Source organism: Eucalyptus grandis, chromosome 4, assembly GCF_016545825.1.
Source record: "Eucalyptus grandis isolate ANBG69807.140 chromosome 4, ASM1654582v1, whole genome shotgun sequence".
NCBI classification, from domain to species: Eukaryota; Viridiplantae; Streptophyta; class Magnoliopsida; order Myrtales; family Myrtaceae; genus Eucalyptus; species Eucalyptus grandis.
In genome coordinates this window covers 32,800,306-32,817,560 of record NC_052615.1, presented here as the reverse complement: position 1 = coordinate 32,817,560, position 17,255 = coordinate 32,800,306, and the positions used below count along the sequence as shown (strand labels likewise).

The following is a 17,255-nucleotide window of genomic DNA, read 5'->3' as shown; positions in this document are numbered from 1 at the left end:
TTGAGAGCCAACCACACGAAGGGACAGTGTCCCAACAACACAATGGCCAGGACCACTTCCCTTAAATGTTTTCCCTTAGGACCACGTGCTTTAAAATGGATTCCTTTTTTCGTGTGCCGTCACATCTTTGGCATTGCCCGAGACGAAATAATATCCTGCTCGTCTTCTCCTTTTCTCGAGGTCTTGTTCTCTAAGCTGATTCCAACACGACTCAAACAAACAAGACAACGGGGGCATCATTTGATACGTACGATTAAAGACTCGAGACGGCATTATAGCATATGACTTTCCTGTTGACGCGTGAAATGCGCCGTAATATGTAATGTGGAATGGGCTTCTACTAAGTGGGCCTTGAATTAGCTTCGAGATCAATGTTCTTCAGTTGATCTAGTTCTATTATAACTTTAGATACTTGGGCCGAAATTGGGAGTCTATTTTATCTTTTCACCATGGCATATCTATTACATCGATAATGACACTAGTGATCTATGAATTTTGACTTAATATGTAATGTGATCAATGAATTTTTAATTTGTTTGATTTGGTCCCCCAATTTTTAGTAAATATTCAAACTAGCTACTAAACAGTATGAAACTATGAAATGCCATCCTTCCATTAATTTAAGTTCAGAGACATCTATGTGTACCAAAAGTTTAGGGACCCGGTAATGAATATATAATAAGTCTAGGGATGATATTGCGCATTCGGCTAAAATTTAGGGATTGCGCCGTATATCGGGCCGAAGTTCACGGGCCACCAATTCCCCTCTAATTCCAGATTGTAAAACTGAGGATTTCGGCCCATGGGCCAATAGTTCATGCGCCGTCTAGCCCGAAATATCCAAATCGCCCGTTCTCTCGCTGCCCGCGTGGAAGCTCCTCACACGCATTTCGTCGAACGCTCGACATGCAATAATTCCCAACAGCCGCGCGCCTTTCCGGTCCGCTCGCACGCTCGCACGCACGCTCGCTCGCTCGCTCTCGGCTCCTAATCTCCGACGCTCCGTCGCCGCGTCCGTCTTCGCACCTTCATAAACCCCGCCATTCGCTTTCTCCGCTCGTTTAAAAACCCGACCTCTCTCGCTTTACCCTCTCTCTCTCGATCGATCGATCGATCGATCCAGCAGCAGCAGCAGCAGCACCGCCCCCGGGGAAACCCTAAGCCATGCACCCCCACTCCTGCTACGCCCTCGATCCCCTCTCCACGTCCCGGGACCTCGCCGCCGCCGTCCTCTCCTCCTCCTCCTCCTCCCCGCCCCAGATCCTCTCCGCCTGCGCCGCCGCCGCCGCCTTCCTCCGCTCCCACTCCCCCGACCAGTCCCGCCACTTCTTCTCCCTCGCCTTCCCTTCCCTCATCGCCAAGCTCTTCGGCTTCGGCGCCGACGACCTCCCTCCCTCCTCCGCCTCCGCCCCCTCCCAATCGCCCCCCAGGCACGGCTGGATCGACGCCGCCCTCGCCGCCGGCGACCCCGAGCTCGCCTCCCGGGTCTTCGCCCTCTTCGCCCCCGGCGGCGCCCTCGCGAGCTCGATCCTCGCCGTCGATCGGCTCGGGCTCGTCAAGTTCGTGTTCCCGAACGAGCGGTTGCCGGAGTGGGCCCGGTTCGTGCTCGCCAACGCCAAGGACGGACGCGTGGTCGGTGAGCTGTGCTCTCTGTTCAGAGGTAGAGTGGAGGAGGACTCGGTTAAGGGATCTTCGTGCCAAGTGCAACTGAATGTGTTCGAGTATTTCGTGTTCTGGTTCGCGTATTATCCCGTTTGTCGGGGGAACTGTGAGAATTCCGACCGTGTTTCTATAAAGAAGAGTAGGATGTTTAGGTTGGAGAACTGGACTAGTCCCATTCGCGGATTTTCAGGCGTGAAGCGCGGCAATGAGCGGAACAACGAGTGTAATCTATATTTGTGGTTGCTATATGCGTATTTGCGTGCTTTTGTGCCTGTCACTGATGCAGACGCACATCAACCGTACCGTAGCTCGATTTTGCATTATCCAACGGAGTATGATGGATCAGTGTTGGAGCAAGCTGAGTTCTTTGTCGACACGTTGATACACTATTGGCTGGTTGATAACGATTTCTCACCTGTATCTGCAAATGTATGCAAGTCGTTTGGTGTGTCGTTTCCATTTAGTTCGGTTTTGGGAGAAACTCCGCCTACTCCAGGACTGGGTGAAGTGGTGAAGATATTTGTGAGGTATTTGAATTTGAGTGCTGTTAAGGGTACGGAAGGGATTGATAATGTGGAGAATAGTGGAGGTCCAAGTTGGAAAGTGTCGAGGTCCTCAGATGCCATGAAGTTGAGGGATAGTGTAAACGGGTCTCATTTGCTTTCATGTGGATCTTGGAATTGGAATTTGCGAATTCAGAGGCCTCTGTATCGGTACATATTGAGGACATTTTTGTTCTGTCCGGTGGAAGCCTCCATCAAGAATGCTTCACAAGTGTTCTCTGTTTGGGTTAGCTATATGGAACCTTGGTTCATCAGCTCAAGCGATTTCGCTGAGCTTGATGCAATTGTTGGTGGATCTGCAAAGAATGAGAAAATGGAGGAATCACTCACTCAAGAGGATAGATATTCATCTCGTTGGCGAGGTTATGTTTTGTCCAACTATCTCTACTATAGCTCGTTGGTTATGCACTTTGTTGGCTTTGCTCATAAATTTCTTCACACTGATCCGGAAGTGATTGTACAGATGGTACTGAAGGTCAGTCTCTTAGCACAGTATTCTATCATTCAACTGAAATACTAAATAGGCTTCTAGTTCAGAAACTGCATGAAATTATGCTTAGTTGGATGATTGAGACTGGGAACTCTTATTGCTTCTTATATACATTTCTCACTATGGAAGCCAATGCAATGCATGTTGGATAGCATCTGTATGGCGGTACTTTATCCGTGAGGGAAGATGTTTTGTGTGCGCGTGTATATAAATGAGTACCTCTGTGTATAAGTATTTTATGTTTGTATGTATGTACATATGAATGTTGTGATAGACAATGTCTTGGAGTATGTCTTGTTTTGATGGAGAGGACTTAAATCCTTGCATTTTGTGAGATTGGTGATATATTTGTGGGAAACCCAACTTTTGATGCGCCATTTCACATGGCAGCATCATTTTTGGAACAGGTAGAGATGTCTTTCCTTTGTCTAAAGAAAAGTGATAACATCTCTATCTTTCTAGCTTATTTTTCTGACACTTGACAAGTAATAGGTGTGGCAGAACTTTGTGGCAACTCTTGGTTAGTTTTATTAGGCATATTTTGGTAATTTATATACTGGCAGTTTAACCTAAGTAGGCGAGTGAAATGTGGGTTTGTTACAGCTAATAAACTTTCATACATGAGTATATGCATTGTGGAGTTCAGCTGTCTAAGAGGCAATGCTTTAGTTTAAATTAGTATAATTTGCAGTATTCATCCAACTCTCTCTCTCTCTCTCTCATATTATTTTGTGGCTGGACATAGTTAATAATATGCTGTCAACAATAAACTGAACAAGGAAGAAAAGATGAAGCACAGAGTAATTGGCATATCAAAGAAAGAGGGGTTTACCAGTTTTATATTTATCACATAGAGGGAGTTGATTGTTGTAATTTAGGAGCAATGATCCACACACCTATCTTCCTGGCCATTCTGCAATTTCACAGACCTGTTTTCTTTTATAATTTGTTCCATCTTCAAAGTTAGAGAGGAGATAGGGGAGCAGAGGTGGAGACATGAAAGGGAGCAATAGATGAAAAAGGACATGAGAAACTTGTGTAATGCTTAATGTATAGAAGTTGCATGTTAGATGTATGGATGTATAATGCTCAAGCTTTGCTACCTCTTTTCAACATTTTTGGCCTGGCTTGCTGTCAGTAGTTTTTCATGTGAAGCTTGTGAAGTTATTATGAAATGAAATGATATTTAATGGTAAACTGAGTCTTCAGTATGCTATTTTTTGCACAAGAGACATGGCAACAGTTGAGATGAGCTTTAGGATCTGCAGTTGAGTGTGTCAGACAAGAACCAAGCTGGTTTTTGTTGACTGGTCTTTGGTGCTGAGTGCTGATTGATTCTGTGTTGGGTTCAAACTTGACCATCGCACTTTTCAATCTCATTACACCTTTTCACATTATACAGTCTACTCATTTGTTTGTTTGTTTTTCTTTATAACAGGTTCTGTGTATACTGACATCATCTGAGGAGTTGCTCAATCTGATAAAGAATGTCGATACTCTATTTCATACGAAAGAAGCTGGTTTTGGCAAATCAACATTAACTGACTTGTATGGATTCATTCCATCAATCCGAGAACAGCTACAGGTAAACAAGAAATGTTGAAGAGCATTTTTGGTGCTCTTTCTGCCATGAGGTGCTGATTGATGGAACTATCTGATTGAAAGGAGATGAAATGGGGAAATAGTCTTCCTGAGCTCGATTAATAGTTCTTTTGATTATGCAAATGAATGATTATGCTGAAATGTTAAGGGAGATTATTGAATTTGATGAAAGTTTATGCTAGAGGTGTGGTCGAGAGTGCAGCATGGAATCGGATTGTTTAATTAAAAACCAGGCATTGCATCCTAAGCTCTTAAGTTTCACAACTAGGTTTTCTCAAGCATCACATTTTCGATCACAGTACACTCTCTAAAAGCAAACAATTGCTATCATTAGTTGAATAAAGAGTGAGAAAAATTAAGTGGGCAGTGGTTGGATCCTAACACCTAGTAGAATGCTTAGTGGAATGCAACAGCTGATCTTCATAAAGACCTGGCAAAGGTGTTAAACTTGGGCCACAATGGGCCACAATGATCATGTTGAATCTTTGGGCTGTATCATTCTGTTCCGTCAGATCCTTCCCAGTTTTCATGGCGTACATATCATCTATGAAATTTGTTCGTCTGTTTGTGTTGAATCCATTTATGAGATTTCAGGAAGATGGACCAAAACGCTTTTGCTAATGGTGCTCTATATTTATTTTATTTTATTTTATGATGTCATAAATTTTATTTCGACAATTAAGAATGGTTTTCCCTGTCGATACTAGGATTGGGAGGATGGCTTATGCGAGAATGATGCCGATGGATCCTTCTTGCATGAGAACTGGAACAAAGACCTACGGCTCTTCAGTGACGGTGAAGATGGTGGACAACAGCTACTCCAGGTAGACCTACTCTCAGGTTTTCCTCCAATAGATTTTCCACCCCTTCGCAGAGATATTTAAAATCGATGTTTTGCTGCTGCAGCTGTTTATACTCCGAGCCGAAGCCGAGCTGCAGACCCTTTCTGGCGATAACCTCGCACAAAACCTTCAACACGTAGATTCTTTGAAAGCCCAGCTTAGCCAGTTGTTTGGTGGTAACTTCTTTAAGCCTGTGTCAGTGACAACCGAAGTGCAAGAGCAGCGATCTCGGGATGGAATATTCAAGCCTAGAAGAGTGGTCCACAATTCATTTGCTGATATCAGGTACAAAGGTGACTGGATGAAACGTCCCGTGTCGGATGATGAAATTGCTTGGCTCGCAAATTTGCTTGTCAGGTTGTCGGGCTGGCTTAACAAAGCTCTTCGGCTAAACTATGTCGAAAGTGGTGATGCTGGTTCTAAATGGTCGTATGTTGAGGTGTCAGGCGACATTGCAGATGTTTGCGGACCTGTGAATACGATGAAAGTACTATTGTGTGCAGCCGGCTCTTGGCTTCTGATGATGGGTGGGGAAGTGGCGGGGTTGATGAGAAAGCATGGCCTGAGGGTGAATCTGAGAATATTAGCGTCGAAGAAGATTGTGATGGCCTTCCTCGTCTGCAGTTTGTTCGTTCTGTTGAAGAAAGCTGTCGGGATATAGCAAAATCTATGATAAATATACACATTGCTTATGGAAAAGGAGAGAGGGGAAGCACGAAAGATGTAGATATAGATAGCAACCCAGAGTTTTGTTTCTCTTTCCTTGATATGGTTTTCACGTGTTTGGAGTGACGCTGCCTTTTGTTACCCTCTTGTAATTAAGTGAGAAATGCGCAGCGTGAGATTACTCACCTTCCCGGCTCATCGAACGTCTTTTCTACTTTTACTGTTTTTACCAAATGAGATCTTTGCAATTACTTTTAATGGGAGAAGGCCCTGCCTACATTCGACGAGCCCGATTTACGATACGTTCCATATCATCTAACGGCTCACGTGATTCAGGTGCAGCTAAGATTTCTTCCTGTTTTTGGTCTCGAGAATTCAAGACCAAAGCGGGGGTCAAATGTTTACTACCCAAAGTATGTTATAGAGCTCAGCAAACATTACAGTGTTGGCAGGCGAAAATTGTTGGGGAAGATGGTCACGTAGAGTCAGTAACCGGTACTATAAAAAATATATTCTTTATAACCTAACCTTGGAATTGCTCGAAATCTCATTTCGCTTTCTCCGAGGTTTTTAACCGAATCCTTCTCAACTTGCTGAGGATATGCTTTCGGCTCACAGTAAATCTCTTGTCCGGTCTGAGTAATTTAAACTTCGCTGACCCGTTCGTTTCTAGATCCTGCAAATTTAATACGATCTCATCAAACGGATCTTCAATCAAAAGAAATATAAACTCTTTTGCAACAGTAGTGAAGATCCTAGAAATTAACTTACATGTAAAATCGATATTTATTACCAATTTATTCAAATTCAAGGCGTACATGTTAAAGTGATAGATAGACCATTTTCGGTCCAACAGTTTTTATTTCTAATTTGATGAATCGATGGCAACGCCTTCGATTTCGTCCATACTTCAGTGGACCCTTTTGTCTTTCCTTCGAGGGGAGAAAATGGGAATTATAGGAACCCCAATAGGACTGAACTAAACCCAACCAATATTCCACTTAACAACTCCAAAAAGAAAAAGAGAAGACAAAACACCAGTATCCCACTAGAAAAAGACAGTGCGCTAGACTAGCCAGCATTATCATTGCACATGGCGTGTGCGTGTACCACTCTTGAAAATTGGAAACGACTCGTGCAATTTTAAACTACTAAAAGCAAGACTAAAAAAAATTAAGAGAAATAATAAAAGAAGGTTTCAAACAATGAGACCGACCTTTAGTTGTTTTTCAAAATCTTGAAAACCTCGAACAAGCATTCAAGTCAGATCAATATCGCCATCATCATTTGAAATCGCAGCATATTCTGAAGAACATTGCCGATGGGGAGCCATCATCGGTGCAAGACACGGGTCCTCCTAATAATTCTCTCGCAGAAAGAAGAAGAAGAGGAGTTGGATCGGCTTAGTAGTAGGCACAAGAAACCCAGCGATCAACCAATTGTCCAGTCACTTACGTTCAAGCGAATCAGATCTTCAAAGTCGTGCTTAGGGTTGGAAAGAAAATCAGTTGGCACCTTGTTTTTTCTCGACACTCACCTTGATTTTGATCGGTTCTGAGTCTAACAATATTTAATGTCCTGCCATTAGTCCGATTTGATAAGCTTGTGATGTGATCTCACCCTCAATTCGTCCAGACAATCGGAATTCTTGTGATGAAATTTAGTTGGAATGGTGCATAGAAACGAAGCGTGTCCATTTGAGTCCGATTGATTAGATTTGATAATATATTATATGATTGGCCCCATGATCGGCTATCGTTTCTGCGTTGGGTTAGTACTTGGAGATGGATTATTAGGTCAGTGTTCACATGTCGTGTATTTTAGCGTTCTTCGAAAGGTGCAAAAGCTGTTTTGAGACCATTGTCTTTTGGACTCTTTCCTCACGTTTCAATGATGCACCCGTGACTTGAATTTGAAAAGGATCGACAACATTACAAAAAAGATGGCATCGATTTCTAATCAATAGGCAACTTACTAATGCTTGAAAATGACTAATCATTTCCTTATTTATTGCCCGATTGACTAACATCGTTGAGGGAAAGCGCACCAATTCTTCTTAAATCTTGCCTACCTTACGTTCTATCAAATCAAGGAGTTTCGTTTTCATCACATGTAAGTTTTTATTTCAAGATATTTCAATAAGTTCCAAAGTATTTGTAATTGGTGGCTTCCTACATGGGTAAGCACCAATTTAGGGTAAACTCTGGAACCGGATTGGACCTTTCAAGGCTAAGGTGTTGAACAGGATTGGCGGATTGACTTTGGACTGCACTTATTTTAGCTATATTTATTATTTGTTTTATTTTGAGGTTGTTAGAATTCATAGCAATTTTTTTTATGGACAATGAGGAATATAATTCTATAATCCATATCCTATACTACGTGTTTTGAAATTTATATTATCCGTTTCATTTTATTTTACGTGTTCATTTATTATAGGTTGTTACTTTCGCAGAAACAGTGAGTCAAAGTGATTAATTCGAATCAAACTTAAAGTGGAGACTTCCGTTATTACTTTACCTTTTGACTTGCTCGACTAAAGGATGAGTTGGATGATTCCCTATGGCTCAAGATTTCTGTTTGGCTCTTAGCAGCGTTATACTTCTCTAGCCCGTTTTGTTGTCCTTTCAAAGGCTTATCAAAAGAAGAAAAATCGAACAATTTCCCTGGATAGACGTGGGGATGGAATCAAACCAGAAGGGTCCGGTTCAAATTTCGAAATCTAGGAACTCATCATTTACGTGGGCGGTAAGCCAGTCGCTCAGCCGCCACGGCACATCGCACCTGACCGCTCGGTCCTAGGAAGGCAAGAGAATGGTCGAAAGCTCAGCGACACGCGGCGCGGACATGGCGACGTTTCTTTTGTTTGCTTTTGGATCATGGGAAAAAGGAAAGCGATGGACAGTACGGATGGGGCTTTAATTGAATCGAGACCGACCACCTAAAAATCAAGGAAGCGGGGAGGGGAGGGGGCAGTGGCAGGGGAGGCAAAATTCCGCACGTGGGAGGTTGCACGTGTCGCGCTGTCCAATGACGGCTGAAATCTCCCTCCCTCCCTCCCTATCTAACCTTCCTCGGGGGAAGCCAAGGCGTGCTGCGTCATCGTACGGACAGCAGGGCGAGGAACGTGGGTTGGTGACGTCATCCTTTCTTCCTTTCAAGATAGGAGGCGGGAAGCTCAGCTTTCTTGTTTTTTGGGTGGGTCAAGGGAGGGGAAGCAATTCGTGATTGGCTGGGCCGATTTGGTCATCGTTTTTTCTGACGTCCTCCTTTCAATTATTTGGCCATTTGGTGGACCCAGAGATAGATAGGGACACTGAGCCCCCTGGTCATCGAGTCTTCGGTCACAAAAACAATAAAATATATATACATATGGAAAAACATTAAAATTGTATTGTTTTTACTAATAATATTTCATTAGATGCCCGTGACCGTTATTTGATTTCCGTCTTACCGAATTCCATATAATACAATGTCGTCACACTTGCGTCTCACCTCGATATATTTATTTATCCAAAATAGGCTTAGTTATTATGATAAAAGGGTCTTGCCAGAAATTTCTAAATATCTTGCACTTCTATAATTATAGACTCCTAGTGCACAGCGAGATTCGCTCATTATTCTAATGTTTAGGTGTATCGTTTATGACTTAGCGTATTTGCTTTGGATCCGCCACATCTTTTTGTCCCGTTGCTCCTGTCGGAGTAAGCATTTTACAATTTCGAATTGGGATTCAATGATAGTCGCCTGGTCACGTTCTAAAGGGGAACCCTCTTTTTTTCTTTGTCAACTTCGTACTCAGGTCTCTCGCTATATGTCCCAGGACATTTTGCCGTCTATATATATATATATTTTCACGTGGCCCACGACAGGTAAGTCTAGGGGCCAAGATGAATGATTGAAACGAAGCTATAAGCTGTCTGGCGTTCCTAATTGCCAACAGCAGTGACGCCCCCCTCAAAAGAAGAACCCCAGAAACGACAGAGGCGAGAAGGGCCTACTAGACTTTGTACGGCCCTCTGAAGGACGAAGACAAGTGAGCGTCCCTACTGTTAAAAAGGGAAAGATTAGGTGCTATGGTATCGATGGATGTAGGGCCGGAATGAAAGATCTCATATTTGCCACTATGTCGATTTAGTTGATAATGGAGCCCAGTCGCATTGGTGTCAATTGGTAATGATAAGTGTGGATGATCGAAATAATTAGGTGGACACCAGTAATTCCGTGATTCACATTTTCAAGCCACGCATCGATTCGAATTATCACTTTGGAAGCGTTTCATCTTTTGAATTTTAATCAAGATAGCATTGCATAAAACATGATATGAAATTTAGGGATCTTGCTATATTATATTTATTATTTGGTGAATGACAGTTATAAAGTCGGATATTTTCATATGCTAGTATATTAATTGTTTGGTATGAACGATATATCAAATGTAAATGAACTAAAAATGCACAAATAGGGGATGGAAAGAATTTTTTGTGATTTATTGTTAAAGAAACCGCAAGTGGACAAATAGAGATAACTTCAATCAATCTATTCATAATTATTGTAAGATCTATATTTGAAATAGAAAAGGGGCTCCTTACAACATTTATTAGTCATTGGGTTAGACCATGACAAGAAAAAACGGATTACAGCAACATCGATGAGTTATGCTAATGTCAAATTTAGAAGAAAGAGAAATCGTAATTATTTACCTTTGCAATTCCAAAAGATATAGTGCTTTAACTCCCTTGCCACTTTTGTGCAACTTCAATATGAACCACAAAGCTATGGAAAAGAATGAGTTTCAACTCTTTTTGCTCATTTCTTGAGCTTTTGATGTGAACTAGAGAGTTACGGATGATTTGTGAAGTTTTAACATGAATCACAGAGGAGAAGGAGACAAAAAGAACTAAGGACATTCGTTTCAAGTTTCAATTTGTTCATTTAAAATCAAGGTTCTTTTTCGACCAAAAAAAAAAAAAAAATCAGGGTTCTTCTACTTTATTTTTATTTACTTATTTTCTAATTAATTTTCTCTCTTTTTATTTTTATTTTTTATTCCGTTCCATCTTCCTTAATAAGAAATTTATTAACTAATAAACTGTGAAATAAACATATGTAATTAAAAATGCGTGTGCGCACGTATATATAAATAATAATTTATAGAATAGAAAGAAGTTCAAATGTACAAATAAAAACAGGAATAAAAAAAAAAAAAAATACCCCATTTTTTTTGTTATTTTCAAATATTATGTTATATTTAGTTATGTTATATAATATTTTATAGAATAGAAAGAAGTTTAAATGTACAAATAAAAACAGGAATAAAAAAATATCCCATTTTTTTGTTGTTATTTTGAATTTATATCTTTCATATTAGAATCCAAATATTATGTTATATTTAGTTATCTTATATAATAATTTCTAGAATAGAAAGAAGTTCAAATACAAATAAAACTAGGAATAAAAGATACCCCATTATTTTTTTTTTTGGTTATTTTGAATTTACATCTTTCATATTAAAATCCAAAATTATGTTATATTTAATTATTATTTCAATTTTTAATTTAAGAAGTTTATTATATAAGAAAAGAGATTTTATATCATAAATACAATAGACTTCATTTATCTTTATCTCATCTCTCTCATGGGATATTCTTATTCATGTTATATTCCTTTATATTCAATTTCATTCTATCTTGAGCAAGAAAACGAACACGGGACATGACATATTTGATCCGATTTTGGCTTTTATTCTAATGTAGCACTTGCATCTATTTTGCTTCTCTCTGCTAATTTGCGAACGTTCGTAGCCCAGCTAGCGCAGGCCTAGCATGTTTGTTTATTTTCTTTTTTTGGGCTATGTTTTGTGATTATCTTCATTATGAGAACAGGTGTACAGCTTCGGATCATTTTTATTAAAAGGAGATATAATAAAAAGGGTTAGTTTATGTCCGAAGTGTAGAATTTGAAAAAATTACGAAAAGACGAGAAGCTCCGTTAGGGTTCGCGGGTTTCGTTAGGATTCGGGGATATTTAGGAAAAGATGAAATGAGGCGTCCATCTCCCAAATTATAGCAATGCGAAAGACAAGAAATAAAAAATAAAATAAAAAATTTTTTTTTTTTTTTTTTTTTGGGTCAGAAGTAATAATATATTGAGCTTTGAGCCAAACATTTATACAAGATCCGACACTACAAAACTTGCACTCATTAAGACAATAAGTCTAAACGAGTGGAAGGGAGTCGGATGCAAAAGAACTCCATAAGAGTGGCCAAAGCGAATAACAACCTAAACAACATTTTTTGCAAACATCTTTTTGGCACGTCTAGTGGGACTTATTTTGTTGATTTGAAGAGATTACAATGGTAAAAACTAGAAATCAATATTGCTAGTAAGAGCAATATAGAGCCACAAATTGGGGATAAGGTGAAGATAATCGTTGAAAAAAATCAATGTGAGAAAGTTGATCTTTGGATAGATCACACTAAAGAACAATCGAGAGAGGTTACATCAAATCTCAAAATGGTGTCAACCACGAAAAAAAGTTTGAAAATGATATGGCTAACTACATTGTGAGTCATATATTTAATGATCAAGCCGATCATCATTGGTGTGACACTTTGTCAATGCCACATCACTCAACGAGTATGTTCCTAGTCTCTCTCCATTTAGTTATGCTAATAATTTTGATCAAAGTAGTCAAACCCTTGTTAAAATTACGTAGAGGCCTAAATCTCCTAATCAAGAAATGGAGATAATGAGGTTAATGTCAGTCAAAATAATCAATCCGACAGCAATAATTTGGCAAATCATTTTGGCTGACAGGCTTGTCAATTGTCAAATGTTGAAAATATAATAAAAATCCTAACACGACAAAATTAATCGATTATTGTAAAATCAAGCTTTCACATTTTTGTTTTAATAAAAAGAATGATTTATAAACCAAGATACCTTGACGGGCTAAAATCCTAGTATCTATCTAAGCATCATTGGCTAGATAGCACGGTAAAAAGAGTCTATAGGACATTACAATGGAGTAAACTATCGAAATTGCGACATGGGAAAGGGGCTACAACAATCCTAAACATGATTTGAAAGAGTCCAATGTGAATGCACAACTAGACTAAGAATATACCGACTCCATTCAAACAGACATCCAAAAAAGTCTCTCCTCTCTAGTCTCAAATGTAGAAGCAATGTAACCATGGGAAAATTCGTGGAAAGGGGTGATCATGATGACTTTGTCAATGGAGGCGTTTGTCCCATTAACCTTAATTAGACGGACATTTCCACGAAGTTGCCTTTACCTTAGGAGAAAGGGCATCCTTTTTGGAAACCCTAAGTTAATTTTGTCTTGTTCTTGGGTGGCGAATGATTAAATGAGCGAGAAAGACACGGTTAATCATCTTTCGGTGGTGCCCATGTAAATTTCCTTTCCTGTGATTAATTTGCCGTGATGCACCGTCCTTCATTGACTACCCACGGTCGTGCTTGTCAAAGTGGGTTTATTTTCCCGCAACGTCATGGACCATTAGTTTTCCAAGTAGTTCTCCTTCCAGAAAGTTCTCCCAGCCACATAATTACGAGCAATTAATATGGGCTTGGGATGGCTGCGAATCATTAGTCAACACTTCTCTTTTTCCCCGGGAGGGGTTAGAAAACACTTGCATTAGGTGGTGCATGATAAGGACTAGTGACTCATGGATTGAGTCCACATGGAAAAATGCTGTTAAAGTTATGTTATTGCGTGCTTGTTTAGACGAAGAAACGAAAGTCAATTAAGATGCAGAGAAAAATGAATATCTCTTCGTGCAATCCATTATGTATGATGAAACAAAGCATCACATGGCTACTTCTCTGTATGATTGCTTGTACGGTGATCAAAGTTCACAGATTCCGATCCAATCTAACTTGCTGGTTTCCTTTGGAAAAGTGCGCATGAGCAAACTTCGTGTAAATGTTGACTATTTACATTCACAGTGAGATAGGCGGTGTATCCTAATTGACCAAAGATAAGCCACCACGAGAAAGCAGGCCATGTCTGCCTGATCATCAATTATAAAAATAGCCGGTTGCTTTTGGATCCTCTCTGGTTTGCAGCCTTTGCTTTCCGCATTCACAATCACTTTAAGATAGGACATTGCAAGATGCATGCATTCTCTCCTTCCTTCCTTCACCTTCCCATGAATTCAATTTCAATGGCATTCTATTTGCACATAGTTTTTTTATATGCAATGATGAGTCGTGGAAAAAAAAAAAACTAATAATAAATTTTTAGCATGTGACCTTTTCCTCTCCCTTTATTATTTTCCACCAAAAAAGCCAAGCCCCCCTGATTTTACTAAATTTCCAGGGGGTTCCCCACCTTCCAAGTTTTCACATGAGCAGATCAAAAGTTTCCTAGGAGATGGGGAAAGCTGCGAAAACAAGCACAAAACACAAGGTAACCCCTCCAAGCCAAAAAAATATATATAGGTCTCTCGCCTCATAATTTTGATATCATGGCCAATAAACAATTGAAAACATATTTAAGAAAAGAATAGCCAGGTAGTACGTAGCAGGCTTTGGAAAGGGACTTTTTTGTGGCATCTCCCTTATTATTTTTTTTTATTTCTCATTGATATGGTGGTCCAAATAATCTGGGTGTGAGACCATGTGTATAAAATAAAAATCAAGGAAAGCTGTGTTAGTGAGACGGCATGAGTGAGTGTTGGGTATATTTGTCGTTCTTTCTCTCTACTTCCCTTTCTTGGCCGCGAACTAAGTGAACTGGTAGTTGAGTTTTTCCCTTCTTCAGTTTCTTCATTCGTCTTCCCCCGAGAAGGGTAGATAGATTTGGACTACTGACCCTTCCATCCCTTAAACAACCTAACCTACAACACCACCATGTTTTTAAACGCGCATAAGCTCTCGCTCTCTCCCCACATCAGCACCAAAGCCAAGCCAACCCATCTCTCTCTCTCTTTCTCTCATGCGCGCACACACACATCCCCAAGAAAACAGAGGCTGAGGCCAAAAACAATAAACAAGCAAGCCTCACGCACAGACATTCGCTCGCTGTCCTCACACTATCCTAGAAGCAGCACAACCTCCGGACTTCTTTCCCAGCTCGCCAAGGAAAGAAAAGGAAAAGAGGGGGAAAGAAAGAACTTTTGAATTGTAAAGTTCTTCTGTTTTTCTTGCTAGAATGGCACCTAAGAATGATGAGTCAGCTAAAAAGGTTATGAGCAAAGGGGCATGGACAGCTGAAGAAGACAGCAAGCTCTCTCAGCACATCGAAATCCACGGTGCCAAGAGGTGGAAGACCATTGCTGCCAAATCAGGTAATAAATTATGTACAAGCAAAATTCTGTCTTCTCTTTCCAGTTCTTTGCATTTTCTTCAGGTTCAGCTCAATAACTTGCTCGGGACACTGTGACTTTCGTATCTTTTGAAATGACGGGCTTCTGTTCTGCTTTTTTTTTTTCAGGTCTGAACAGATGTGGGAAGAGCTGTAGACTGAGATGGTTGAATTATCTCAGACCCAATATCAAGAGAGGCAACATATCAGATGAAGAAGAAGACTTGATACTTAGGCTTCACAGGCTGCTTGGCAACAGGTTGAACCATCATTTTCTTTAGGATTTTGTTAATGAGTCCCCTAGGAAATTCAGTGCATTGACAGTGAAAACATTTCTTTGATGGGTATGATTAATGAGTGTCTAGAGGATATCCCTTCCTAAGACTGTCTTTTGAAATTGTGTTTAGTCTCAGCAAAGTAGAATTGTCGAAAATTATAACTGCTGTAGTTAAATTAATGCACATTGTATCTTTGATTTTAGGTGGTCGTTGATTGCTGGGAGACTTCCAGGAAGAACTGACAATGAAATCAAGAACTACTGGAATTCTCATTTGAGCAAGAAAATAAATCAAAAAGATAATAGGCAAGAAGTTTCTACGGCACAGGAGACCACCTCGCAGCTCAGAACAAGGGTAGCGGCACCCATGGAGGAAGAGGGTGCTAACATCGTGGGGAGCTCGGAGCCCACTTTTGATGTGAACGAGTTTTTTGACTTCTCCACCGAAGGATCCTATGGCCTTGAGTGGGTTAATAAGTTCCTCGAGCTCGACGAGGATCGATGTCTCACCGAGAAGAGGTGAAACTAGGTAGAGAGAGAGGTCTGATGACCGCTCCTCTTTGAAAAATTACTAAATCTGTCTATATATAATTATAACATCCAGACTTTGGAGCAGTATCGGTATTGGTGTCAATGCTACTGACTATGCAATAATTTTATTCGGTTTTGAGCAGCGTGGCTCTGAGTTCGATTTTACAGTGATTGATTTCGGTGTTCAACTAACACCAAGTCTATAATGATGCAGCTCTTGCATATCACCAAACAGAGAACATTAATAACCTTCACAGAGAAGAAAGAAAACAGAGAACTTCGTCTCTAGAAAAAAAAATGCACCCGAATCTCTCGTATCACCAGACCAAACACTCTGAATCTCTTTTAAACCATGCACGCGACTGATCAGCTTTTTTTATGGTGGCTACAACATTAATGTTTTCTCAGCTATGGTAAGTGGTCCCCTAGTTCTAGCTGGGGCTCGGCAAAAGCAGCCACCTCCTAGGTTTGTTAAAAAGACAGCGGATGGAAAATTTCATTAGAGAGATAATAACAAGACAAGAAACGAAATTGATCTTCAGGAGCTATTGCTTGAAGATGGTGGCTGTAGAGTTGTTCCAAACGTGAATTTTCAAGTTCGATTAAATGATTCCCGCGTGGATCACTTTCGACATTAATAATGTGCCGTTGACTGTGCTGAAAAGTTTAATGAGATCGCAACATCGTGACATGGCTAACTTGAACACCATCAATTCTCTCTATTTAAAATTTCCATCTTTGTTCCTATATTCTTTTTTCCTTTTCTCCTTAAAACAGTGGGTTACCCTACTGGGTCAACATCAAAGCCAAAATTAAGTATGTCAGTGCAAATTTGGGTGTCCTCCAAAAGCGCTAATCTGAGAAAGCATGGCCTTAAACATTCATATTTTGGTGGGAGAGGCATACGATTGATTATCTCGGCAACCTTTTGGTGTCTCTCTTTTGGGAGGAAAGCCTGTTTTTAAGATAGAACGGTCCACTTTTAAGTCATTAGAAAGGCGATGTATGGTGCGCCTCTATGCGTATTGGCAAGTTTTCCAATTGGTCTAGACTAAGTAAAGCGAGAGGCCCTTTTGAAGTGTTCATTTAGTGTTTGGGTGCGATGAAACGTCTGTACGTGCTCTGTTTTCGATCTCTGATGTTGGATTAGGTTAAGACTCGGCCTGGCCAACCAGATCTACAAGCACCAATGGAGGAATCACCACGTGATGCGATGAAGTACCGATTGTCGTGCCATCCTTTTCGGTCGCATCGCGCAATAAAAAAAGAAGTTGGTCCTATCTGCGTC

The 17,255-nt window shown here is 40.4% G+C and overlaps 2 protein-coding genes across 2 annotated transcripts; both read left to right on the top strand.

Annotated features, from left to right (window-relative positions):
* The first annotated feature begins 966 nt into the window (after positions 1-966).
* On the top strand, positions 967-6,076 carry LOC104441936. Its single transcript, XM_010055202.3, has 4 exons — positions 967-2,700; positions 4,154-4,300; positions 5,025-5,141; positions 5,224-6,076. Exons 1-4 carry the CDS (start codon positions 1,165-1,167, stop codon positions 5,818-5,820), a joined length of 2,397 nt encoding a protein of 798 aa, XP_010053504.2. The 5' UTR covers positions 967-1,164; the 3' UTR covers positions 5,821-6,076.
* Positions 6,077-14,503: 8,427 nt separating this feature from the next.
* Positions 14,504-16,121, top strand: LOC104441934 (transcription factor MYB3). Its single transcript, XM_010055200.3, has 3 exons — positions 14,504-15,142; positions 15,289-15,418; positions 15,641-16,121. The coding sequence occupies exons 1-3, from the start codon at positions 15,007-15,009 to the stop codon at positions 15,957-15,959; spliced, it is 585 nt and encodes a 194-aa protein (XP_010053502.2). The 5' UTR covers positions 14,504-15,006; the 3' UTR covers positions 15,960-16,121.
* The last annotated feature ends 1,134 nt before the right edge of the window (positions 16,122-17,255 follow it).